We start from the raw sequence: 23,710 nt of genomic DNA, 5'->3' as shown, positions 1-23,710 counted from the left end.
CGATTAAAGGCGATTAAGGCAATTAAAGGCGATTGTTTAAATGAAATGAAATTAATAAATAAATGAGTAGCGCGACTTGTTCATGCTTCCATCCACGATGCCATCTTGAACAACATCATCCCGCAGGTTCCCCCTTTGGGTTGCAGGGATCCTGTGGGGATGCCTCCTCGGGTCACGGAGATCTTGTGGGGACCCCCCTCGTGGTCTTGGGGATCCCGCAGGGTTCGATGCAACTTGAGCCGCGAGGCTCATCTTCTTTTCCTACCTGCCCTGTCTTCTATTTCCTGTCTGCCCTGCAACGTGTAGCTAACTGGAAGTCTTCCCCGATGTCAACATTGACGTCGGAGGGAGGGCTTTGCGTCAGTTATTTGCCAGCATGTAGGGCAACGAGCCCTGCACGCTGCACGTGACTGACGCAAAGCCTTCCATCCAACATCAGCGCTGACCACGGGGGAAGACTTCTGGTCAGCTACGTGCTGCAGGGCAGGCAGGAAATAGAAGACATCAGGGCAGGTAGGAAAAGAAGACGAACCTCGCGGCTCGAGCTACCTCAGAGAAAGTTGCTGCAAGGAAATTTGCTGGAAGATGAGGGCTGGACACAAACGTGGGAGGCAAACGCAGGATAGAAGGGGGTCGAACCTGGGAGGCAAACGTGGGACACAAAAGAGGAGAGGGAGTGCATTTTTGGACACAAGGCATGAACTTGGGAGAGAGGATGGAGGAAGGGAGGAAAAGAGATGCTGAGGTGGGGGAGGGAATGCATTTTTGGACACAGAAGGCATGAACTTGGGAGAGAGGATGGAAGAAGGGAGGGAAAGAGATGCTGAGCTGGGGGAAGGAATGCGTTTTTGGACACAGAAGGCATGAACTTGGGAGAGAGAAAGGGAGGGAAAGAGATGGTTGTGTACACGAGGAATGGAAGAAAGGAGAATTTTTGGTCATAGGGAGGGAGGTACAGATGAGAGGGAAGAGAAAGATGAGAGGGAGAAATATTGTGGTGGAAAGGGAACAATGGGACAGATTGAAATGGATGCAAGAGGGAGGAATGTTAGACATAGTGGTGAAGGGAATGGAGGGAGAGATGTGGCATGGTGCTGGAGAGGGGTGATAAAAGGAGAAATGTTGGGCATGGGGCTGGTGGGCAGGAACAAAAGATGAGAAAGGGATAAATGCTGGACCATGGTAGGAGGAACCAATGGACAGCAACAGAAAAATTTACAGAAGATGGGAAAGTGGAAAAAAAGAAACTGGGACCAACTCTATGGAAAAATAAGTCTCTAGACAACAAAGGTAAAAAACGGAATTTATTGACTAAAATATGTTAGCTTTGGGAAATGTATATAGCAGATGTCTTTGTATTGTGTTCAAAAGAAAAGGAAATGCATTTCTGGTTTTATTTCTACAGTGTTGAAGTACTTGCTGACCCTTGCTGTGACTGATGGGGATCCCCAAGCACCGCCAGCAGAGGACCTCCTCTAGAGTCAGCCAGAACTCCCCTCCACCAAGTGCGCAGTCGCTGGCAGCATCCATGAGCCACTGAAGTGCCAGCATCTGTGACTCAGGGATGCTACTGCTGCCTGCCAAACTTGACAAAAGGGACCCCCGGCCAACTGCAAAGGAAGTCCTCAGCTGACAGCTTGGGGGTTCTCATCAGCTGAGTATTTATATTTTATATTTACATTACAGGCTCTGGTAGAAACCCGTTTACAAAGTATGTATTCTTCCCAATTAATATTTCCAAATTAATAAAGTGACTTTGCTTATTTGTAAATGAGTCTCTACCAGAGCCTTTAATTCAGTAGCATAATTAAATGAAATAACTATTTCTGCAGTTTATAGCAACGGGCGGGGGTGGAAAGGATTCCTCGCGGGGACGGGTGGGGATGGAGGGATTTCTTGCAGGGACGGGTGGGATTTTGGTGGGGACGGGTGGGATTTCTGTCCCCACGCAACTCACAAAGCTGTGGTAACGGCGGTCATGCAGCAAACGCTCTGAAGCCCATTAAATCCCTATGGGCGTTGGAACAGTTACTGCAGCAGCAGCAGCTACTGTGGCTTTGTAAAAGGGAAGTGGATGGTTAAACATGGTTTAACGGGACAGAGTCAGCATGGGTTCAGCCAACAGAAGCCTTGTCTCACCAAAGCAGCTCCTGATTGGTATGGCCCGACTTTAGTGCAGGAAGAGGCGGTCAGAGCATACAGCGAGTGATTTCCTTCACTTGCCGATGCTCAGGCTGCTCTCTCCTGCCTCTCCAGCTGTCCACTCCTGGCCAGCGGTTCGTGGTCGGAAAATACCACGAATGACCGGGACCACAAACCGCCGACCGCAAATGACCGGGGGAACACTGTATTAGAAATTAATAAATAATTTATTTGTCATTATAAAGTTTAAATTAGTTTTTGAAAATTTATTATCACAATTTGTTCCTCTTGATCATCGCAAAATCACTTTCTCTTTTGCTATAAATGCTATTTGGGTTTCTGCCAGGTACTTGTGACCTGGATTGGCCACTGTTGGAAACAGGATACTGGGTAAGATACGAAGATCATTGATCTGAGCCTGTATGACTATTCTTACGTTCTTATTTAGGTATAGTAGGTTTTTATCTATTCCTGGAGGGCTCAAAATAACAGAATTGAGGAGGGATTTGTATCTCAGTCCTGTTGTTTGATAGTCCTCTGCACTGACCACTAGGCTGCACCTCTGCTCTTCATGGATGTCTGTGTGGCCATGTTTGTACAAATGATGCCAGACATTTTATGCCTTTTTTTTTTTAGGGGGGGTGAGATTTCTATTTTGGATGTCTCATTGTGGAAAATGACATGTTCTTATGCTGAAAACATCCGAAAGAACACTTTCACATGTATTTTCAAAGAGTAAAGCCCATTTTTCTTGTTTGGATAATGGCTGTGAGATGCACAGTATTTTTGACATTATAAGCAGAATTTCCCAATGTTGACTTGGATGTTCTTTTCAAAATACCCCACCCACATTGCGTATTTTCACGCTATCTGTAGTAGTCACATTTTTTCTCCTAGTCTAAACTATGGGCTCAGCTATGGCTATCATCCATCACCCGGCTTTGCATCATAGCCCACCTGTATCCCACTGCTGGTATGTCCCTCTATATCTACAGCTTACCCCACCTTGTCCAGCTACCATCAGTAAGGGAGAAAAGGCATGCATGGCATTCTGACTGCTCCTAATATTGCTACTGATATCAGGATCAACCTTCTTCTAATACAGTTTCCCTGGATGGTAACTGAGGGCTAACATAGGCATTAGCCTCTTAAACCCCACACACTTCACTACCTGAAGGAGCTGGTCATCCAAGGCAATCATTTCCACCACCACCACCACCACCACCTTTAATGCTATCTGCCACTTGCCCAGACAGCATCCCCCATCTCCTCCATGGTGACTTGTTTAGATGGATGTCAGGGTTAGTTACCTGCTGCCTCCCTGGGGGAAGAGGCCGGGGATCAGCTTGAAAAATAGATTTTCTTTTTACTGCAGTTTTTTTCTCCTGTTGAGTCTCCAGCCTAGTATCAGCTCTTTCCCTTGAGCCCAGCTCAAAGGGGTGTTGTGTCTGAAAATAGTACAGGATGCCATTCTTCGAAAGAAGGCCAATTAGTTTTCCTCTGCTAATGGCTATCCCACAGGACATAGATTCTGCATTATGCAGAGCCTCAAACATTTTAAAATGCCTCCACACCTCTGATCTTTTACACAAATATTCTTTCTCTGCTTTCCTTAGTCTTCGCTTCTGCTGCTGCTGGTACTGGCGCTCAAAGCAAAGTAGAAGATGAAAAGCCAGGGGCATCCTTAATACAGTCCATCTGCTCTGTGCTAACTTACTCCCCCTCCCCCTTTTTTATGCAGCCGCTTTAGGCTTTTATATCTCCAGCCGCGGCAGTATTAGCTCCGACGCTCATAGAATTCCTATGAGCGTCGGAGCTAATACCGCCGCGACTGGTGATAAAAAAGCCTAATGCAGCTTTGTAAAAGGGGGGGGGAGTGGTCAGTGTTATATTTAGCCTAAAAATAGTTAATAAGCAAAATATAAATCTCATGACGAAAGCACTGTAAAGAAATGCATTCTGTGTTGCTATATGCGTACTGTAACTGGGTTCAGACTTGGAATGTAATTTGCCTTGAGCTACAACTGAAAAAAGCATAAGCCAAAATCAAATAATGAAAATAAATAAATTGAATTCTGGGGAAGCCTTTATGTAGAAAATGTGTGCATGAGTCAAGTCAAGGGAACTCAAAAGATGGACAGCTCATTCTGGAATTACTTTAAGGAAGAATTTTTAATCTGAAGAAGAATGTATTGCCTTCAAATCAACAAATGTATAGTTAGTTCAAAAAAAGGTATCACTTTATTTTCTTTTCTGTCTTTTTTATTCCTATGTATTGCCTTTAAGAAGAAAGAAATCATGACTAACTGGTTAAACGTGTTTGTAAATTGTTTCTGTTAATGTTTAAAATTCATCCTGCAGATGGTGCAATTTCTCCATCAGAGCATGTGTGTGTATGTTATTTATTTAATTTAATCAATTTATTAATTCATTTTAAAAACTTAGCCGACCTAAGCAGGTTCCAATAAACATACACAATAACAATTACACACACAAAAGTATTAAATAAATAAAAACAATGCAAATTTTCATCAAAAACAATGCATAAATACCATTTTATACCATCACCCTGTCAAGAAAGCCTACCATAAATAAATGTGCTTTTAAAAATTTCTTCAACTGTTGCTTTTTACCACTCATCCTTAAAGGTCTAGGTCATTTGTTCCAGAGTAGAGAATCTACCACTGAAATAGCTGTAGCACTGGTTTCAGCATACTGTTTTTGTGCCAGCTTATCAACAGACAACGGAGAGGATGGTCCAAAACCAAAATCTGAGTCAAATGCCAGGGAATTCCCACAAAAATAGCTTGAAAGCACATGTCAACTTCTGCTTTAAGGAAACAGTGTGAGGAAGAGAGGAGCGGTAGCACTGAATTTAGCTGGAGGGGCCTCAGCATTCCTGCCAGCAAAAATATGTTTGGCACATGGGAGGAGAGGAGGAGGAGGACAGAGCAATGCATTACCTCCCCCAGTTCACTCTGGACACCCCCAAAATTGGAGAGCTAATTAGTACTAATTGGCCTCAATTTAAATTTGTACAGACATCTTGGTATGCATTATTGTATAACAATGTGCACCCAAATTCCACAACAAACAACTCAAAAGAGGGTGTGGCCATTAGAGGTGCATGGGTGAGTCAGGGGCATTCTAAAATTTGCGCAGTGATATAGAATACCAGAGATGTGCTCCCAAACTGGAAGCTGGGAATTACAGAAGGATGCTAGGTTGCATAAGGAGAGGTGTGGCCAGTAGGGAAAAGGAGGTATTGATTCCCTTTGTGTAAGACTTTGGTGAGACCTCATTTAGAATATTGTGTACAATTCTGGAGGCCGCACCTTCAAAAAGATATAAAAAGGATGGAGTCGGTCCAAAGGAAGGCTACTAAAATGGTGCGTGGTCTTCATCCTAAGGTGTATGGGGACAGACTTAAAAATCTCAATCTGTATTCTTTGGAGGAAAGGCGGGAGAGGGGAGATATGATAGAGATATTTAAATACCTACATAATGTAAAATGCACATGAGTCAAGTCTCTTTCATTTGAAAGGAAACTCTGCAATGAGAGGGCATAGGATGAAGTTAAAATATGATAGGCTCCAGAGTAATCTAGGGAAATACTTTTTTACAGAAAGGGTGGTAGATGCATGGAACCATCTCCCAGAAGAGGTGGTGGAGAGTGGAGACAGAGACTGTTTCCAAATTCAAGAAAGCCTCGGATAGACACGTGGGATCTCTCGGAAAGAGAAAGAGATGATGGTTACTGCGGATGGGCAGACTAGATGGGCCATTTGGCCTTTATCTGCCATCATGTTTCTATGTTTCAGCAGGTATAAACCCTGAGGCCCAAATCTGAGCATCAATATTGGTACTCAAAGCTATTCTATAATGAGTGCTCATCTTTGTGTGCCGATTTTTTATGACACTGATTTTTAAGCATCATTTACTGAATCTAGCCCCTTGCATGCAGATGCTGGTACCAAGGCTTGTGCAAGGCCTTGTGACTTCAGAGCTGACCTTCATGATCTGCCTTTGCCCTAGCATTCCTTGGGGCTGAAGAGAGAAAGTTCCCGCTGTTTCTGTGTCATCTCCCTGTTAGCTTTACCAGATCTATTTTCTTGTCTTCTGTTCTGTACTTATGATTGTCATCCGATGAATAGTAGCTGTGCCAGATCATTGTTATTCCTAATTTATCACCAGATATCAGATAATAAAGAGCTAAGTATATAATTATACCTATTCTGAGGTGTCTGAGTGGGTCTGTTTGCTCCTTGCCAGAGTCAAGCAAAGAACCTATGACCTGTGACCACAGTCAAATACACTCATGAAAAATACTGTCTAAAAAAGTAAACAACTTAGATGCATGAAATATACTAATTCAAGAAACAAGCACCCATTGAGCAACAAAAATAGTCTCATATGTTTTGGGCTTCTAATCCCAAAGGGAGAAGAAATGGGAGAATCAGGATTGTGGTGTTGAAAAACTATGCTTAGGAAATATAAAGACACAAAAAGGTAAATGATTCAGAAATATTTTAGTCAAACCAAGTCTTGGTAGCATTAAGAGCAGCATCTTGGCTAACTTAAATGGTCCAAAGGCTATGCAAGGGGAACTTTTTTCAATAATTAACATTAAGGCAGGAATGTTTGTAGAAGGACCCTTACTCAGAGAGGACCAGGCCACAGCAGAGAGACTCAATGAATTAATTGCCTCTGTCTTTACCAAGAAGGATCAACCAGCGCCAGAAATGGTATTTAAGGTTGATGATACAGAGAAATGAAACAAATCTTGATGAACCTGAAAAATGTAATATGCCAAATCAACAAGTTAAAGAGCAGTAAGTCACATGGACTCGATGGCATATACCCCACTTTACTGAAAGAAATCAGACCCCTTGCCACCCCCTAGGACTTATTTGGAAATTATTCCCGGTAGTCTTCTGGGACAACGCAGGAGCAATCTCCTCCATCCCCCTTGTCTGATTCTAGATTCAAAATGATAGCACTGACTTCTAGTGACAGTCTAAAAAAATACAACAAATGTTAGCCTAAAGATGGACAAAGCCATGGGAATGGATATTAAGGGAGCTCAGAGAGGTAGGTCCTCTTGAAAGTTTGTTTATAAATCTTTGGAGACGGAGAGGCTCTGTGGGACTGGAGAAGAGCAGTGATGACAGAGAAAAAGTAGTAAACTACAGGCTAGTAGGTCTCTCTTCAGAGATTGCAAAAATAATGGAAGCACTGCTGAAGGAAAGGATAGTAATAATAATAATAGTGAATTTCTAGGAATCCAATGGATTACAAGATTTAAGACAACATGGTTTTACCAAAGCTAAATTGTGCCAAATGAATCTGATTGATTTCTTTGACCAGAGAAGTGAATTGAGAATATGTACTCACTAGTCTTTTCAACTTGTCCAAGAACTCAAACAAAACTTTTTGGTAAGATTTTCTCTTGTTGAGGCCAAACTTTATTATTCTGAAATCTACTGACGAAAAGATACTGCACTAATCTATCCTTCCATTGCTTCATCTACAAATGACATTATGTTTTTCACTTCCCCCTTGGCCTCTTTTCGGAAACCACACTTGCTGTACCAAATGTTACTAGATGGAATTCATTCTATTATGCTGTTTACAAAGTGTATTCTATAGTGGCGAAGTCTGAAACTGTGCTCAATGATATCTGTGAGAAGCTTTCCCTAACAGCTTTCTACTCAAATGAAATTGCTTTTATGGCAGAGTATATTAAGGTGATGAAACCAATTTGCTTTGGCACTGGACACAGTGCAGACTGAAGACCAGTGCTTCATGGGAATTCTTCTACCAACGTATATGTTATCTCCATCAGGCCTTCACTCAAATTTGCCAGCCCACTTGTTGATGCTCTTATGAATTTTGATTTGATTTGATTTCTTATATACCGCTATACCGTGAGGTTCAAAGCGGTTTACAATGAAGATAGATTAAAGATACATTAAAATAAAATAAATAAAAATGGTACTTTGGATTTCCCTAGCTGTCCCGAAGGCAAGCGCTTTGGTCTACTTGAAGCTAAGGATGATTCGATAGTAGCAAGTATTTCACATCCACAATTCAAGCTGCACTGGATCTAGTAAGATGCTGCCAGAGCTCAAGCAATGCAAACTCAGGCTGACGCTGCAAACACAACTCCTAATGCAGCACCATCTTCCAGTGAAGATACCAGCTTCTTCTGCTTCTATGAAACAAATAAAGGGGATCACGCTGTGCAGTCGGAACTAGAACTCTTCTTGAATGATGCTGCACATTTGCAGCGCTATCCAACTGTTAAAGAAGTGCTTATTCTAAAGAATATAAGACTTCCATCAAGCACACCAGTGGAGAGACTCTTCAGCATCTGTGGACAGATTCTTACACCATGCAGGAACAGCTTAACTGGCGAGCATTTTGAAATGCTTTTAATACTCAGAGCCAATAAGAATATGGGGTAACATGATCCGATTTCTATAAATTAAAGATCATACCCACAGCTGCGTTCTGAATGCCTAGCAGGAAAGAAGTAAAAGTACCCTTGAATAAGTCCCGTTTAGAATACTGTGTACAATTCTAGAGACCGTACCTTCTAAAAGATATAAACAGGATGGAATCAGTCCAGAGAACAGCTACAAAATTGATCAGTGACCTCTGTCATAAAGCGTATGGGGACAGACTTCTAGGCTTCAATATGTATACTCTGGAAGAAAGGCAGGAGAGAGGGGCTATAATAAAGATGTTTTAATATTCCTGTGGCATTAATGTATAGGAGGCGAGTCATTTTCAAATGAAGGCATGCCAGAATGAGAAGGCATAAGATGAAATTAAGAGGTTATAGGCTCGTCTTGTCTTGCTACTGTAAATAGTCCCACCTCCTATGTCAGATTTGGGAATAATTGTTCATACTGTCTTGTAATTTGTCTAACCACCATTATTAGATCTGTTCCTTATGTTAAATTTGGGTGTAATTGTTTCGACTCTCTTGCTAATGTAAATCATCCAATCAACTATGTTAGATCTGTCTGTTAATGTATGGGAATTGTCCCACCACTGCAAGATGTCTATTACCTATTACTAGACTCTCTCTCTATCTATTTTCTTGCTTATCTGTATTACAAGTCTTTCATAAACTTTCTTTAGCTAACCTATATTATATATGTGAACTTGCAACCCGTTCTGGGCTATTTTGGGAGGTCAGGCAAAAAAAGTGATTAAATAAATATTTTGTTATGGAAAGAATGATGGATCCATGGAATAGCCTATCAGTATAGACAAAGACTGTATCTGAATTCAAGAAAGCATGGAACAGGCACATGAGATCGTTTAGAGAGAGGAAGAGATTTTGGATGCTGTGAATAGGCAAACTGGATGGGCCATTTGGTCTTTATATGACATCTTGTTCCTAAGTTTCTGCTCTGCGTGGACATCTGTGGACATTTTCTAAGAATGCTGCCATACAGACCTCCACATCTCTTGTTTTTCCTGTTCTTAATTTGGATGTTCCAGTTTGTAAAATGACTGTTCATGCTGGACATCTCCAGCACACGGATATCCATCTCAAGATTCCAAACAGGAAATCTCAAAGTATTTTGTGTTCACAAATATATGTGATATGGGCATGTATTTGGGACATTCTGATGTAGACATCCTTTTGAATATACTCATAACCCCTCCACTTTGCTGTATTCATTCAGGTTTTGAATCTTTAACACAGACAATTTTGCTGAAATGTGGCTATATCAGATCACTGGAACTGTTTGCATCATTTGAATTTTTAGATTTTAGGATACCCCAAGTACACTGCTTTTGTACTTGGAACTTCTGTCTTCTCATTTCAATTTCTTTAGTTATCTCCGCTCTTATTATGATCCCTTATCTCAAGAGGTTTGTTCTTTCTGGTTGCAATCATCAAGCAGTGATACTGCAGTATTTTGAACTAGCTAGAACCATAGAAGCCAGCTCTGTGGGAGCTTGAACAACTCCTACATTGAGCAAACTTCTTGACTTTGTCCAGGGAGGTTTAGCACCTCAATCATTTTGAAATGTTGGCTCCTGTGGCTAGAATTGGTGAAGACTCTTTGTGGTGAGATATTTCAGCATTAATTGTGATGTTATTATCGCCTAGGCTATTGTGACCTGCCTCACTGTCTTAATATACAGGGAGGGTGTATACAGTTGTTGAGTAAGATAAAAGCAGCTTTTATACTCTGCCTGAATTTGAGGAAATGCTGTAAACACTTAGCTAAAGCAGAATTCCTGGGCATCTGATTTGTGCTTTAAGTGGATGTTCATAAATCCTATAAGGAATTTTGATATGTTGGATCTGACTGTTCACAGTTTGGCTCAGAGGAACTAACATATTTATTTATTAAAAACAATTCTATTTCACACATTCTAAAATTCTTGGCCGATCACAAAGGTAGAGTCTGTGTCCCGGAATCTTCTGAAACCGTCAGTTTACTCACAGATGTTAGAAGGCCTGGTTCCATGGATATGAGTAGCTGTACATCATCTGTGTAATGTAGAATTTTGTGTCCAAGAAGAGAGCCTTGCACACGGACTGGCTAGCCACCAAAGTCAATAAAAAAATTTTCTGTGTGACATGTTCAGTCCTGCAACTATCTGCCAGCACTCAGGCTGCTTTGTTCTAGACCAACATATGTTAGTGCACTCGATTTCCCGGTAAGCTAATTTGCTTTCTGAGACTTCGTTCCGTAGCCCTTTATTTGGCATTATTGCTCAGAAATGTGTCTTCTATGGCTCTTATGGGAGATCTGCATCTCCAAATGCCTATTGCTTGGCACTGTTGCTCTCATTTAAACATCAAGTTACGTAAAGCAGCCGTTTCACCATTTGCCAATTAAAGGGTTAATTGGCTGCACTTATAATGCACTTATAATGTGATGCAGCACCCCTTGAGATGCTCCTGCATCTGTATCCAGGGCCCATTGTTGTAGGTATGGGTGGTGTCACTTTGGCAGAGAGCCAGCTCAGTTCTGGTAGGCTAGCTCCCATGAGGACTGTGTTTGCACCCTCCTAACTAACTATAGGCCCCCTTCCTGGATGCAGTTAGTTCCTGTTCCCCATAGTGACCACTCCTAAAGCCTCAATAGATAGCCAGGCTCCAGAATATTCTGCATGTGCTCTCTATTTATTCAGTTTCATCATAAAGAAATTAGCAGGATGCATCTCTTCTTTTACAAAAATAAATTCAAACTAAGACAATAATCCCCTCCAAAAAACTAGGCTACTTTTTCATCATCCAATAACATAATTATTTTCCTTCCCAAATGAGAGGGCCCATGCTTCTCCCTTACTACATTTATGGGGCTTTTCACCCTCTCACTTTTCATAAGCCATCTAACCACTTTGTAACCTTAAATAATCCCCTTTTCCTCTTCCCATAATTTCCTTTCCTGTACACAGGAAAGTCCATTTCCACATCACAAAAGGGTTTCTTTAAAAGGGGAGGGTGTCTTATATTTCCTTTTATTTATGTTTATTAAGACTATCGTTTGCACTTTCCTTTGGGTTTGCACTTGCTGGATTGGGTGGGACTTGAACCCACAAGTCCAGGTTTATGATTCCATGGCCTTATCCAATAGGGAACTAGGCTTTCTTTCAAAATGTCTCTCATAAGGGCCAAACAGAGCAGATCAGAAAAACTTGTTTGCAGAAGGAAAAACTGAAGGTGGCAGTACAGTCTACAGGGGAAGGAGGATGAGCTGAAAGATGTAAATGACATCCCTCTGCAAACAATTCATGCAGTGGCGTATTAAGGGGGGCTCAGGGGGGGTATAGTGCACCCCAGGTGTGGTCTTCCTAAGGGCATGGCAGCACTCCTCTTCCTCTCCACCCCCCTGCTCACTCCTCTCTCTGACGCATGTCCCCCTTGCCTTCCCCCTTGTCATTTCTGGAACCCGTGCCTAGAAAGTGAAGTTAAATGGAGCCAACCCTGATGTGGGCAGCATGCTGCTCACCCGGAAAAGTTTAAAAGGTACGGAGAAAGGGAAGGGGCCACATGCGAGGTATGGGGGTGGGGAACAGGGTGGTGGAGGGGCACCGCTCACCCTTACTAAGCCACTGAATTCACAACCAGGGGAATATCACCTACAGTCTAGATTCCATGGTTTCAGTGAAAATCAGCAATTATACACAGAAATTGCCAATTGATGCCTCTATTTTTAGGAACCTAATCTTTTTTTTGGCTGGGGTTTTTTTGGGGTTTTTTTTTTTTTGTGAAATGGTTGAATCTTTATATGTGTTTCACAAAGGATTCCATGTTTAGCAGATCCTTTTGTAAAATACTGTTATAGCTGAACCTCTTGAGCTGACACCAAAAAGGGAGCCCAAGGAGGCCTCAACGATGAGACAATCAAGGCACAACAAAGGAGTCATGAGAATGAGATGTCAATGATTCAGCCATGGGTGTAAAGTTTAAAGTTCACTTTATTAATAGTAGCACTGCGAGGACTTGAAGACTCGACACTGACAGTGTTTCGGCATCTATGCCTTTGTCAAGAGTCTATTGAGCCGTGACAAGTTAAAAACAATAATAAAAATAATATGAAGCACTAAATATAAACTAATATGAAACACATAATATAAACTAATAAAATCATAACTAATAAAATTACATCAAGCAAAAAAATCTATCTATATATATGAATTATTGAACAGAGAATGATAAAATCAATTAGCAAAGACAAATAGACCAATACATTGAAATTTTGAAAACAAGAAAATTTCAGTTTATTGGTCTATTTGTCATGGCTAATTGATTTTATCATTTTCTGTTTTTTAAATTTTTTTTTATAAGTCTTTATTCATTTAATAACATACAAAGTGCATATAAAAATACAACTATTGGCACCAAATAACAGCACTTATTACTAACAATAATAATATAAACAACTTCCCCCCCCCCCAATCCCTCCCTCCCAATCCGGATGTGTGTAAAACTCAATAAAATGGAAGGTTTGGACTATTAATTGGTGGATAAAAAATTTGGTAAATATTAACGCATGCTAAACGCTAATGTGTACAACATGTTAGCGCACGCATTGATATAGCGCACCTTTGTAAAAGAGGGCCTAAGTGTTTCATATTATTTTTATTATTGTTTTTAACTTGTCACGGCTCAATAGACTCTTGACAAAAGCATAGATGCCGAAACACTGTTAGTGTCGAGTCTTCGAGTCCTCGCAGTGCTACTATCAATAAAGTGAACTTTGAACTTTACACCCGTGGCTGAATTATTGACGTCTCATCCTCATGACTCCTTTGTTGAACCTCTTGAGCTGGACATCCCAATTCCGACATAGACATCCTATGTATAATGAAGCTGATACAAAGAAGGGTGGTGGCAAGATTGGATTCCCATGAAAAGGTTTCACTTCCCAAACCATCCAGAAAGCCACTAAAATGTTATTACTGTTAGCAACACATCAGACTTTTTAAGCAAATGAGACTACTTGTCTGGTTGTTTTTACCTGTTTCCAGGTGTAGTACCTTTCTGCTTTGATAATCATATCTACAATGAGGGTGTGGTTGCTTCTTGAAGCCACAGCCAGAGCTGTTTTTCCTTGCTGAAATCAGAAGTAATAAAGGTTAGGTATAATTTTATAATTTATATTTATCTTATAATTTTAATTTATCTTGTATGCTTACTTTTCATATATTTAGTAACACAGGAAATGTCCAAAAAATGGTAGGCACAATTTGATTTTAAAAAAAACCCTTTTATTTATCCAAAAATGGCTCAAAAACTCAATGACTCGACATGTACATGTTTCAGCCAAACTGGCCTGCCTCAGGAGTCCGGGGTTTAAGAACTCTCCTTCTCTCGGTAGGGCTCTGCTGGGAATTCAAGTGGCTGGGGTATGAAGGAGCAGGCAGCTTTCTGCCCACGGAGGCTGTCTTTGTCTTCCTGTTTCCCCATGGCTGTGAGAACCTCGGCTGCAGCTTCAGCGTCAGCCTCTGCCTACCGAGAGGAGAGTTCTAAACCCCAGACTCCTGAGGCAGGCCAGTTTGGCCGAAACATGTACATGTCAAGTCATTGAGTTTTTGAGCCATTTTTGGATAAATAAAAGGTTTTTTTAAAATCAAATTGTGCCCACCTTTTTTTGGACATTTCTACTTCCAGCTTCACGTCTTTGAGTTTGTAGATTTGGTTCTCCTGTGTATACTTTAGTAACACAGAAACATGGTGACAGAAGAGAAAGCCCATCCAGTTATCCTATTCGCACTGCTAAGAATGCATCCCAGCTATTAGCCCAACCTGCAAAATCTTTCCTTATCCAGGATATACTTAAGGCTTCATTTATATTCCACCATTTTGGTTAGAACATAAGAACCTAAGATGTAATATACAAGATGCCCACTTAGTAGGGGATATGGTCAGGGCATAATGTTTTGGCTTGTCTTTCAGTGCATTTGGCCGATTTTTTCCTGATTTTGAAACATTTTTCTAGACATTTCTTCTTTTCATTTTTTCATATATCTGTTTTTAAAAATGTATTTTTAATGCACATTACAACTTTTTAATGGCTCAGATTGGCTTAAATGGGCATTCATTTGTAGGTTAAGGCACATTAAATTGATTTTGAATGCTGTAAGTGATCTTTTTACTAAAGTGTGTTAGATTTTACAGTTACCGTGGCTTAACTGTTGCTGTGGGGATCTGAGGCTTTTTTCCCCCTAGAAAGAGATACACTGAAGGTGTCCAGTCTGGGGTTATATTTGAATAGTGTAAAAGCTGAGGGGTATAGTGGTAAATAGTGGAGATCCCCAGGGGTCTTTGTTGGGACCACTGCTTTTAACATATTTATCAATGATCTAGAGCATAGGCAGTAGAACGCTTTTTTGTTTGGGGGGCCCACAAGCTCCGTCCCAGACCCTGACCAATCTCTGCCCCAGACCCCACCCCTATAATAGTACTAATTGTAATACCATTTTTTCCATTTATTTTTCATATATACACACAATATAATCTTATTAACAATACATAATGGTTAACCACAAAATTAAACTATGCAAAGAACACTGTATGTTTCTCAACATTCATTCCTACTAGAACACCTGGCCTTGGTCACACATGAAAAACACAGAGAACCCCTATGCAAATACAGGACTACAAACTAAAACTATTAATATATACAAACAAAACCCTAAGATGCAAGACTCTGCATGCAGTAGAGAGTTGCGCAAGGACAGAAATCCTACCCATCCCTGCCAAAATCCCACCTGTCCCCGCGAGGAATCCCTCCATTCCTACCCATCCCCGCAAGGAATTCCTCCGTCCCCACTTGTCCCCGTGAGCACTCCCTCTATCCCCGCCCATCCCCGTGAGGAATTCCCTCCGTTCCCGCCCGTCACTATAAACTTCAGAAATAGTTATGTCATTTAATTATGCTACTCAATTAAAGGCTTTGGTAGAGACCCATTTACAAATAAGCAGAGACTTTATTAATTTGGAAATATTAATTGGGAAGAATACACACTTTGTAAACGGGTTTCTACCAGAGCCTATAATGTAAATATAAAATATAAATACTCAGCTGATGAGGATCCCCAAGCTGTCACAGTCCTTTATAAACTCTTAAATGATCTCACTCGTGTAAATATATAAATCCCAATAAATAAATACAATTAATATGAAGTGTTGTTGCATATGTACATGAGGCTAATTTACAAATCAAGGTTTCAAGGTTTATTAGAATTTGTTATCCCACATATCAAAGTATATCTAAGAAGTTTACAAAAAGGGAAAGGGGGTGTCATAATCAACGACATGACAGTGATTGATAAAAAGGAAAGAACTCCAAAAATTCTTATAGTAAAGAAGGGGGTGGATAAAAACATAAGGAAGGGTATCTGTTTCTTGGTTTAACTGGGCTATTGCCAAATACATAGAAAGACGAGTATACAGAAAGAATAATTATAATATATGTATACAGATGGTATAAATAGGTAAGATACACATATATGTATTTAGCTCATGTATTGTAAAACCATTACTGAAGTTCCTTTATTGTAATACCTTTAATGAAACTCATGCAAACTGTTCAGAATTGACTCCCCAGTCATTAGTAGCAATATAGAAGCTTCCAATAAACAATGAATAACCTAAGTAAATGCATCTTTGAAAAGAAAGGTCTTAAGATTGGTTTTAAATTTACCAAGGGAGGTCTTTAGTCTCAAATGTGCTGGTAGATTAAAGTAGTTCCATAGTTCCGGGCCTTGAACAGAGAAAATAATACCTCTGGTGGTGGGTGAAATGATATCGTAGAAATTTGGAATAATGAGAAACATAGTTACATATACATAGTAACATAGTAGATGATGGCAGATAAAGACCCAAATGGTCCATCCAGTCTGGCCAACCTGATTCAATTTAAATTTTGATTTGTTGATCGACGCATGGGGGAAGGACTATAAGGTGTCAAGTGTCTGAAAATATAAAGAGGGGTTTCAACAGAGCATATGTGATATGATGTGAGATAGGAAACCAGAGTAGGGACTTTAGTAGTGGGGTGACATGATCAAATTTTTTATGACTAATAATAAATTTTATGGCAGTATTTTGCCAAATTTCCAAGTTTATTAAAATTTTACTACCCTGCACCTTGGGAAAACCATCAGGGCAGCTTACAATCTAAAATACACTAATGTGCATACATTAGGCATAATAAAATCATACAATTGTTAACTAATTCTCTGCACCTGCATTGCATAAATTGCTCTGAACTGTTTTCTGATATGCTGTAACTTCGCTGTAAATGTACAGTCTCTTAACCTGTAAACCGCTCTGAACTGTTTTGTGGTATTGCGGTATACAAAAATAAAGTTATTATTATTATTATTATTAAAACATAACAGATGGACATGATGTGAAGGACAAGGGGAGGAACTACATAATATAATAGAAAGAAAGGAGGGGGGGGAAACATTAGGGAATTTCTGTTTTACATGATACCCTCAGCACTGTACATTGAGAGGGAAATTAGTATGCTTTCGCAAAAAGAAATGTTTTCAGGTCCGCCTTGAACATGTTGATGGAGGTTAGGGAACTTAATGGTAGTGGTAATAAATTCCACAACTTTGGACCATTAACTGCAAAGATGGTGTCCCTAACGTGTTTGTGAACTATTTCCCTTTGATCTTTTACCTGAGTAAATGGGTTACCTGTAAACAGCCAACATCTCTGCAGCAGTGACAGAGTCATGGGTGAGCCCCTAACTGGCTAAATTTGTGCTCTGCCTTTGCCCTTCCCCCTGACAACCCGCCCCCCCTAACTAACCAGTTAGGAGTTGGCCAGTTAGCAGCAATATTCAGTGGCACTAATCAGTTAAGTGCTGCTGAGTATCATTTGCTGGGTCACTCAGCGGGGATTAACTGGGCAGAAGCCTCTCTTGTTGAGTAAACCCTTTTGAATATAGGGCAGTGTATGCTTGAATTGCCTCCATACTCAAGTTGGCGGGGGCAAGAGTTGAAATGATGAAATAAGAACACACTATTAGATCCAAGACCCAAAATTTATAGCAAGATGTGCACCATGCATGGTGCTGCAGTCTGAATATTGGGCAGACAGTACTTTAAACAGAAGTATTATATTAATGTATCTCTATCACTATACAGAGACTTGCCTTATCGACAATGGTTAGATCACAGCCCACCTTCAGTAACTTTTCCACCAGTTCAATGTTTCGAAGCTCAGCTGCCAGGTGCAGAGCTGTCTGCTGCATCTACAAGCAATAGAGAAAATCTTGTTATGCTCCTTTAATCATATGACAAACAATCAAGGGTTAAATAGATGTACAGGAAAAGCCCTAGGGATAAATCGGGTATATTTGAAGATAGAGGGCCAGATTTTTTAAGCTCTGACACTCCAGCTGGCGGGCTCGCCTACTACTATTACTGCTATTTATCACTTCTATAGTGCTGAAAGGCATATGCAGCGCTGTACATTTTGACATTTAATAGATAGTCCCTGCTCAGAAGAGCTTACAATCTATCTTGGACAGGGAGATATAACATTTGGAGGGGCATAATCGAAAAGGACGTCTAAGTCTATTTATGCCCAACTTGCAAGTTGTCCAAAGTAAAAAACAGCTTAACACACATTTTCAAAAAATACGTCCAACTTTTTTTTCGTTTTGAAAATCGTATAATTATACGTCCTGCCGATCTGTTCGTCCAAGCTGCTAAATCGGCCATCTTTATACCACATTTTTGTCCAACTTTTTGTCCAAGTCCAAAACACCTAGAGCAAGCCCTGTTGGACGTGGGAGGGGTCTGCAAAGTGATGGACTGCACACCCAGACATGCCACCTAAATAGTGGGATACCTTACAGGGCACTGCTGTGAACTTCACAAAAAGGGTGCCATGTCTTCTCCTCCCTACAGCTCCCTTATAGGTTATGGTGAGCCCCCCCCAAACCCCCTCCAGAATCCCCTAGACCCATTAATCTACTACCCCAATAGCCCTTATGGCTGCAGGAGCCATTTATATGCCAGTACAAAAGGGTTTTGGGGGTGTATAAGAGAGAGCACATGTTTAAGTATCAATGCAGTGATTACAGTGGCTTATGGGCATGGGTCCTCCTCTTTATGGGTCCCTTACCCACCCCCCAAGATGACTTAAGCTGCCTCTTTGCTGGACAACTAGGCTTTCCTATGCCAGGTGGCCAGGTGATGAAGGTTTGGAAGCAAAATTTCAAAGATGTGATTAATATTTTTAGGGGGGGGGGGGCGGGTCAGTGATCACTGGGGTAGTGTGTGGGGGTCTGTGTTATGTGTTTTCAGTACTTATCTGGTGAGTTAGGTGGGTTTTTGTGACTTAGACCATGTTTTACATGGTCTAAGTCACAACGTCCAAGTTCCGTCGATCGTGGGCTGTATAACTTTCAGTTATACATGCTGTACGACTAAGTATAAGCTGGCCCATGTCCTACCCAACTCCTGCCCTCGACACTCCTCCTGAAATGCCCCGTTTAGCTTTGGTCATTCAGCGGCACTATGAAGGCCTAGGTCATTTAGAAATACGCCCAAAACCCGTTTTTAGTATCGGCACTTGGACGTTTTTGAGAAATGTTCATCCAAGTGCTGACTTAGGCCGGTTTTTGGACGTATTTCTCTTTCGATTATGAGCCATACGGTGTAAGTTATGTAGTAGGTATTTGCAGGTGGGTGTACTCAGAAGGCAGGTCTCATATTATTCTATAATTTAGATGTATAAGTTATGAGCATAGCTTCAATTTTCTTTTCTACAGTCAGTAAAACCTAAACATATTTGCACATATACATCCACTAGTGGGTGCTTTCTTTTCTTTAGGTCAGAGGTAGGTGACAAGGGCTACAACCCTGTCAGATTTTCAGGACTTCCCCCAATGAGTATGCATGAGATCTATTAAGGCAGTGTATGCAAATAGATCTCATGTATATTCATTAGGGAAATCCTGAAAACCCAACAGAGATCCCCACCAGCTACATCAGAGGTAAGCTGCTACTGGGTGTGGCCCAGCCCACCCATGGCTTCGCCACTGCTATGTTGAAGATACTTTGAGATACACTGAAATGCAATTTTTGCAATATATAATGAGACATTGCTTTAAGCGCCAGTGAGTAGTTTTAAGAGAAAAGGGTTGTTGTTTTTTCTGTTGATGAGGTAATTATTTTTTGACTCCTGACCGCTGATTGAAAAGGTAAGTTTCTAAGGCTTTTTCCTCTTCTTCTTTTCTCCCACTGTCTTGAATTGAGGACTGGATTTTTTGAAAGAGAAGAGTGTATTTGGTATAACTTTTGAAAATGGCCAGTTATACGTTCAATGGCAGATGGTAAGCCTACATCTAGCTTTGAATATCAGCCATAACAATCTTCATCATTTTTACAAAGTTCTTCCTCCTTCAGTCTCCCACTCCCCTCCATTTCCCTTCTATCCTTATCCTTCCCAGGTATCCACATTCAGCAACAAACCATGAGAGTTTTTGATTCCTATAACCTCTCACCTTCATTCTTCTCAGAAGTCATAATTGTACATAAATCCACTCCCACCCCTACTCCCCTCATGATCTACTAGGTCATATCTGACCCTAGGCCACTCAAACCTGATCATGAAGGGTCAGTAATTTCCCAATATATTGTGTCCTTTACAACAAGCCATGGATATGAGAAATAAATATTTTTAAGTAAAACGCCTCTCTTCTGCTTTTTAAAATGATCTTTCAGACAAAAATGTTGACAATTATCTTTCTAGAAAAGGATCCTCTTACTCACCTGATTTAAAGTATTGATATCAAATTGGGTTTCTGAAAGGATTTCCACAATATCCATGTGATGATTTCTTATGGCAAGGTGAAGAGGAGTATCCTTCTGCTATGAAAAAAAAAAGAGTTAAAATATATTATGTCACTATTACTTACAGTTCAAGCTTATAAGGAAGTATTTCTTATCCCAGTCCGATAGAAACTGAGCCCAAGAGCATGGTATGAAAAACAGAATGACCAAAAATGATCAAGCAATTCTATATTGTCTTTCCCAACTTAATAATGTGAGACTCATGTTATTTAAAAACAATAAAATACAGCTGGGTTTTACAGGAGATACACTGTCCCCATTGTATGCAAATTTATCTCATGCACTGTAAATTAATTGTGGCTATACTAGAGCCCTAAATGGTTTGGTGTGTCCTGAGGACTGGGTTGAAAACCATTGCTCTAAGGATATTCATTTTCTGTTGCTCTGTTCCAGTCATTTGTGTGTTTCATATGACTGGTTTCATACCTTGGTATACAGCCATTTATAACTCAGTAAGTTCTTCAACAGCCTCAAAGGAAGTACACATAAAGAAGGTAATCTTATGAAAGAGTAGGGTTGCCAGATTTTACAATTGTAAAATCCAGACACCCTAGACCCGCCCCCAGGCCCGCCCATCTCCACCCCATTCCTAGCTCTGCCTCCTGCTGCCTGCCCGACGCGATTGAGAGGAGGCTTTTCAAAACCCGGACAAAGTGCTGGGTTTAGAAAAAACAAGAGCTGAATTACAGCCGTAGATCCGGTTTTGGCTGGCCTCTACCAGGCAGGGATGAGGTCAGATCAGATACAAAGCTTAAGAGCTCCTGGCTTGCAGTTCAGCTAAATAGAGAGAAAACAACAGAGCCCAACATAAAAGTTTAAAGTGATATTTTTTACGGATTAACTTATTTTTTCTATGAGTGGTTTTAAAAGGTATTCTGACCTGATGAAGAAAGGAAAAGTCACAAATCTAATCACCCATACATCATGTTAACTTATTTTATTGATCCATCACCTAAAACTTGTTTGTTGGCTTTTACGTATATTGAATATCAGAGAGAGAAGTGAAGTTGTACTGCACCTTTCACTACCCCTGTGTCAGAGGCTTGGACTGGGTCCAAAAGAATATCGAACTTGTGCATAAGACTCCAATTTTAAACATTTTGAAGTTTAAAAAAAAGCCATTGTTTCACAAATAATTTTTACTTGGCAAAATCCTTTTCTGGCAGGTAGATTTGTCCTCTGAAATCATATTCTGCTCCAACTCTGGAAATCCAGTTATGAATTAAAGCAGGTCACCTCCTACATGCTTTTCAAATGTTACTTTGAAACAAGCCAAGATGAAGCTAAATTACTGTAATTAGAGATCTGAATAGGAGGAAATTGAATTTTCTAATCACTGTATTTTATTGTTTCTAAATATAACAAGTTTCATTTTATTAATCTGGGAAAGGTAAAAGAGGATCATTTGATCACTTTCAGTCAAACTGTTTTTCATACTTTGTTCTTGGGCTCAGTTTAATATTTATGAAGGGCATTCAATAATTTATCTACCTGAGTATGACAGAAAGTAGCAAGTGTGTTGAAACAAGTCTGAGAATGTTGTGACATGTCTCAAGGTTACTCATGCATAGTTGTGGCTCAATGTGAGTCTAACATTCCAAGAGACAGGATATCGGGAGAATCCTTGTGCGAATCAACAAAAACGGCTAGATTCGGAGCACCGTTCAATGATAAATTTATCACAAAAGAAGGAAAAAAGCCATAGGAGATCCATAAATGCCTGACTACAGTTTATAGTGAGTCTGTTCCATTATCCTACAAAATAAAATGTTGAAGCAAGCAGGTTAAGTGGGGTAGAGAGTTTATTGAAGATGACCCTCACATTGGACGGTCTGTGGGAGCAATTTCCACAGAAATGTGCAAGAAAGCTGAGGATTTAATTTTGTCAGACAGACAAATTAAGGTTTCCTGAATAGCTGAAGAAATGGGCATTTCAGCAGGTACAGTTTGGAAAATAATTCATAAAAAGTTGAGCATGTCCAAGGTTAGTGCAAGATGGGTTCCAAGAATGCTGATGCCATGCCATGTCAGAAGGCCATGAGGCTCCAGTGCTGTCAGGAGAACTTGGAGATGCTCCGTGAAGACCAAGTGAATATTTTTCATTATTTAGTGATAGGAGATGAGTCTTGGGTCTATCACAGAGATTCTGAGTCCAAAATAGAGTCAATGCAATAGAAGCACAAGTCATCCCCTACCCCAAAAAAGTTCAAGACAGAAAACTATGGAGGCAAAGTCATGACAACTATCTCCTGGGATGATGAAGGACTTTTGCTTCTGGAGTTCATACCACACAAAACAACCATAAAAGGGGAGAGTTATACCAATGCAATGATCGTTTTGTAGGAGTCAATCAAGGAGGAAAGACTAGGAAAACTCACAGCTGGCATGCTGCTTCTTCTTGACAATATGCCGGTGCACATGTCATGACAATCACAGGCTACCATCCAAGAATGTGGGTTTCAGCAGCTGAACCATCCACCCTACAGTCCTGACCTGGCTCCCTTGAATTATTTCCTGTTCCAAGTTTTGAAGAAATCTCTCCGTGAACAGTGGTTTTCAAGTGATGTCAAGGAAGCTGTGATGTCCTGGTTTGAAGGTCAAACTGAAGAATTCTTTCAAAGGGGTTAAAATCATTGCAGGATAAGTGGATGAAGTGTATGGAGCTATCGGGGGACTATACTGAAAATTTTTTGAAAACTCTTTTCTTTCCTACTGAGTTAAATAAATTATTGAATACAGACTTAAAGTAAAGGGGAGTGGTACAGTACAAGCTTTGAATAACTAAACACAGCACCTTATACTGTATATGAATTTGTACAGGTAGCCAGTGTAGATGCTATAATACAGGTGTTACATGTTGGTAATGAGCCAGATCACCAATCATCTGGGCCACAGCATTCTTAATCACCTGTAAGGCCTATAATCTAGCCTGAGATAAGCCAAGATAAATCATGTTTGACAGGACCAAAGATTGAACTACAGATCTGAAGTTGGAAGAGTATAGCATAGGTTTCACTCTAACAATCAGCCTTAGATAATAGAACAAGAAGTTTGGATTACTTTAGCAACTTGATTCTAAAAAGACAAAGAACCTTTAAGCAAAATGCCCAAGTTCCTTATTATAAATTTTATATTCAGTCCAGGTATTGGAGTTGCCAAGTTATGACTATAATTATATTATTGTAAGTGAAAACTGGAGAGT

At 40.3% G+C, this 23,710-nt stretch overlaps 1 protein-coding gene across 4 annotated transcripts in view; it reads right to left on the bottom strand.

The window, feature by feature from the left end:
* The window catches only part of ANKDD1B (ankyrin repeat and death domain containing 1B), a 106,085-nt gene that overhangs the window by 19,121 nt on the left and 63,254 nt on the right, over window positions 1-23,710 (bottom strand). For 2 of the 4 annotated variants that reach the window (XM_033929306.1, XM_033929305.1), the window contains exons 11-13: window positions 20,428-20,526; window positions 17,799-17,897; window positions 13,644-13,739 (exon numbers count right to left, since the gene is read on the bottom strand). In XM_033929306.1, the coding sequence (XP_033785197.1) occupies window positions 13,644-13,739; window positions 17,799-17,897; window positions 20,428-20,526 (294 nt within the window). The remainder of the gene's footprint in view (window positions 1-13,643; window positions 13,740-17,798; window positions 17,898-20,427; window positions 20,527-23,710) is intronic. The other 2 variants (XM_033929308.1, XM_033929307.1) reach the window with 2 other exon arrangements.

This window comes from Geotrypetes seraphini, chromosome 1, assembly GCF_902459505.1.
Source record: "Geotrypetes seraphini chromosome 1, aGeoSer1.1, whole genome shotgun sequence".
NCBI classification, from domain to species: domain Eukaryota; kingdom Metazoa; phylum Chordata; class Amphibia; order Gymnophiona; family Dermophiidae; genus Geotrypetes; species Geotrypetes seraphini.
This window is presented reverse-complemented; position numbering and strand designations above follow the sequence as displayed.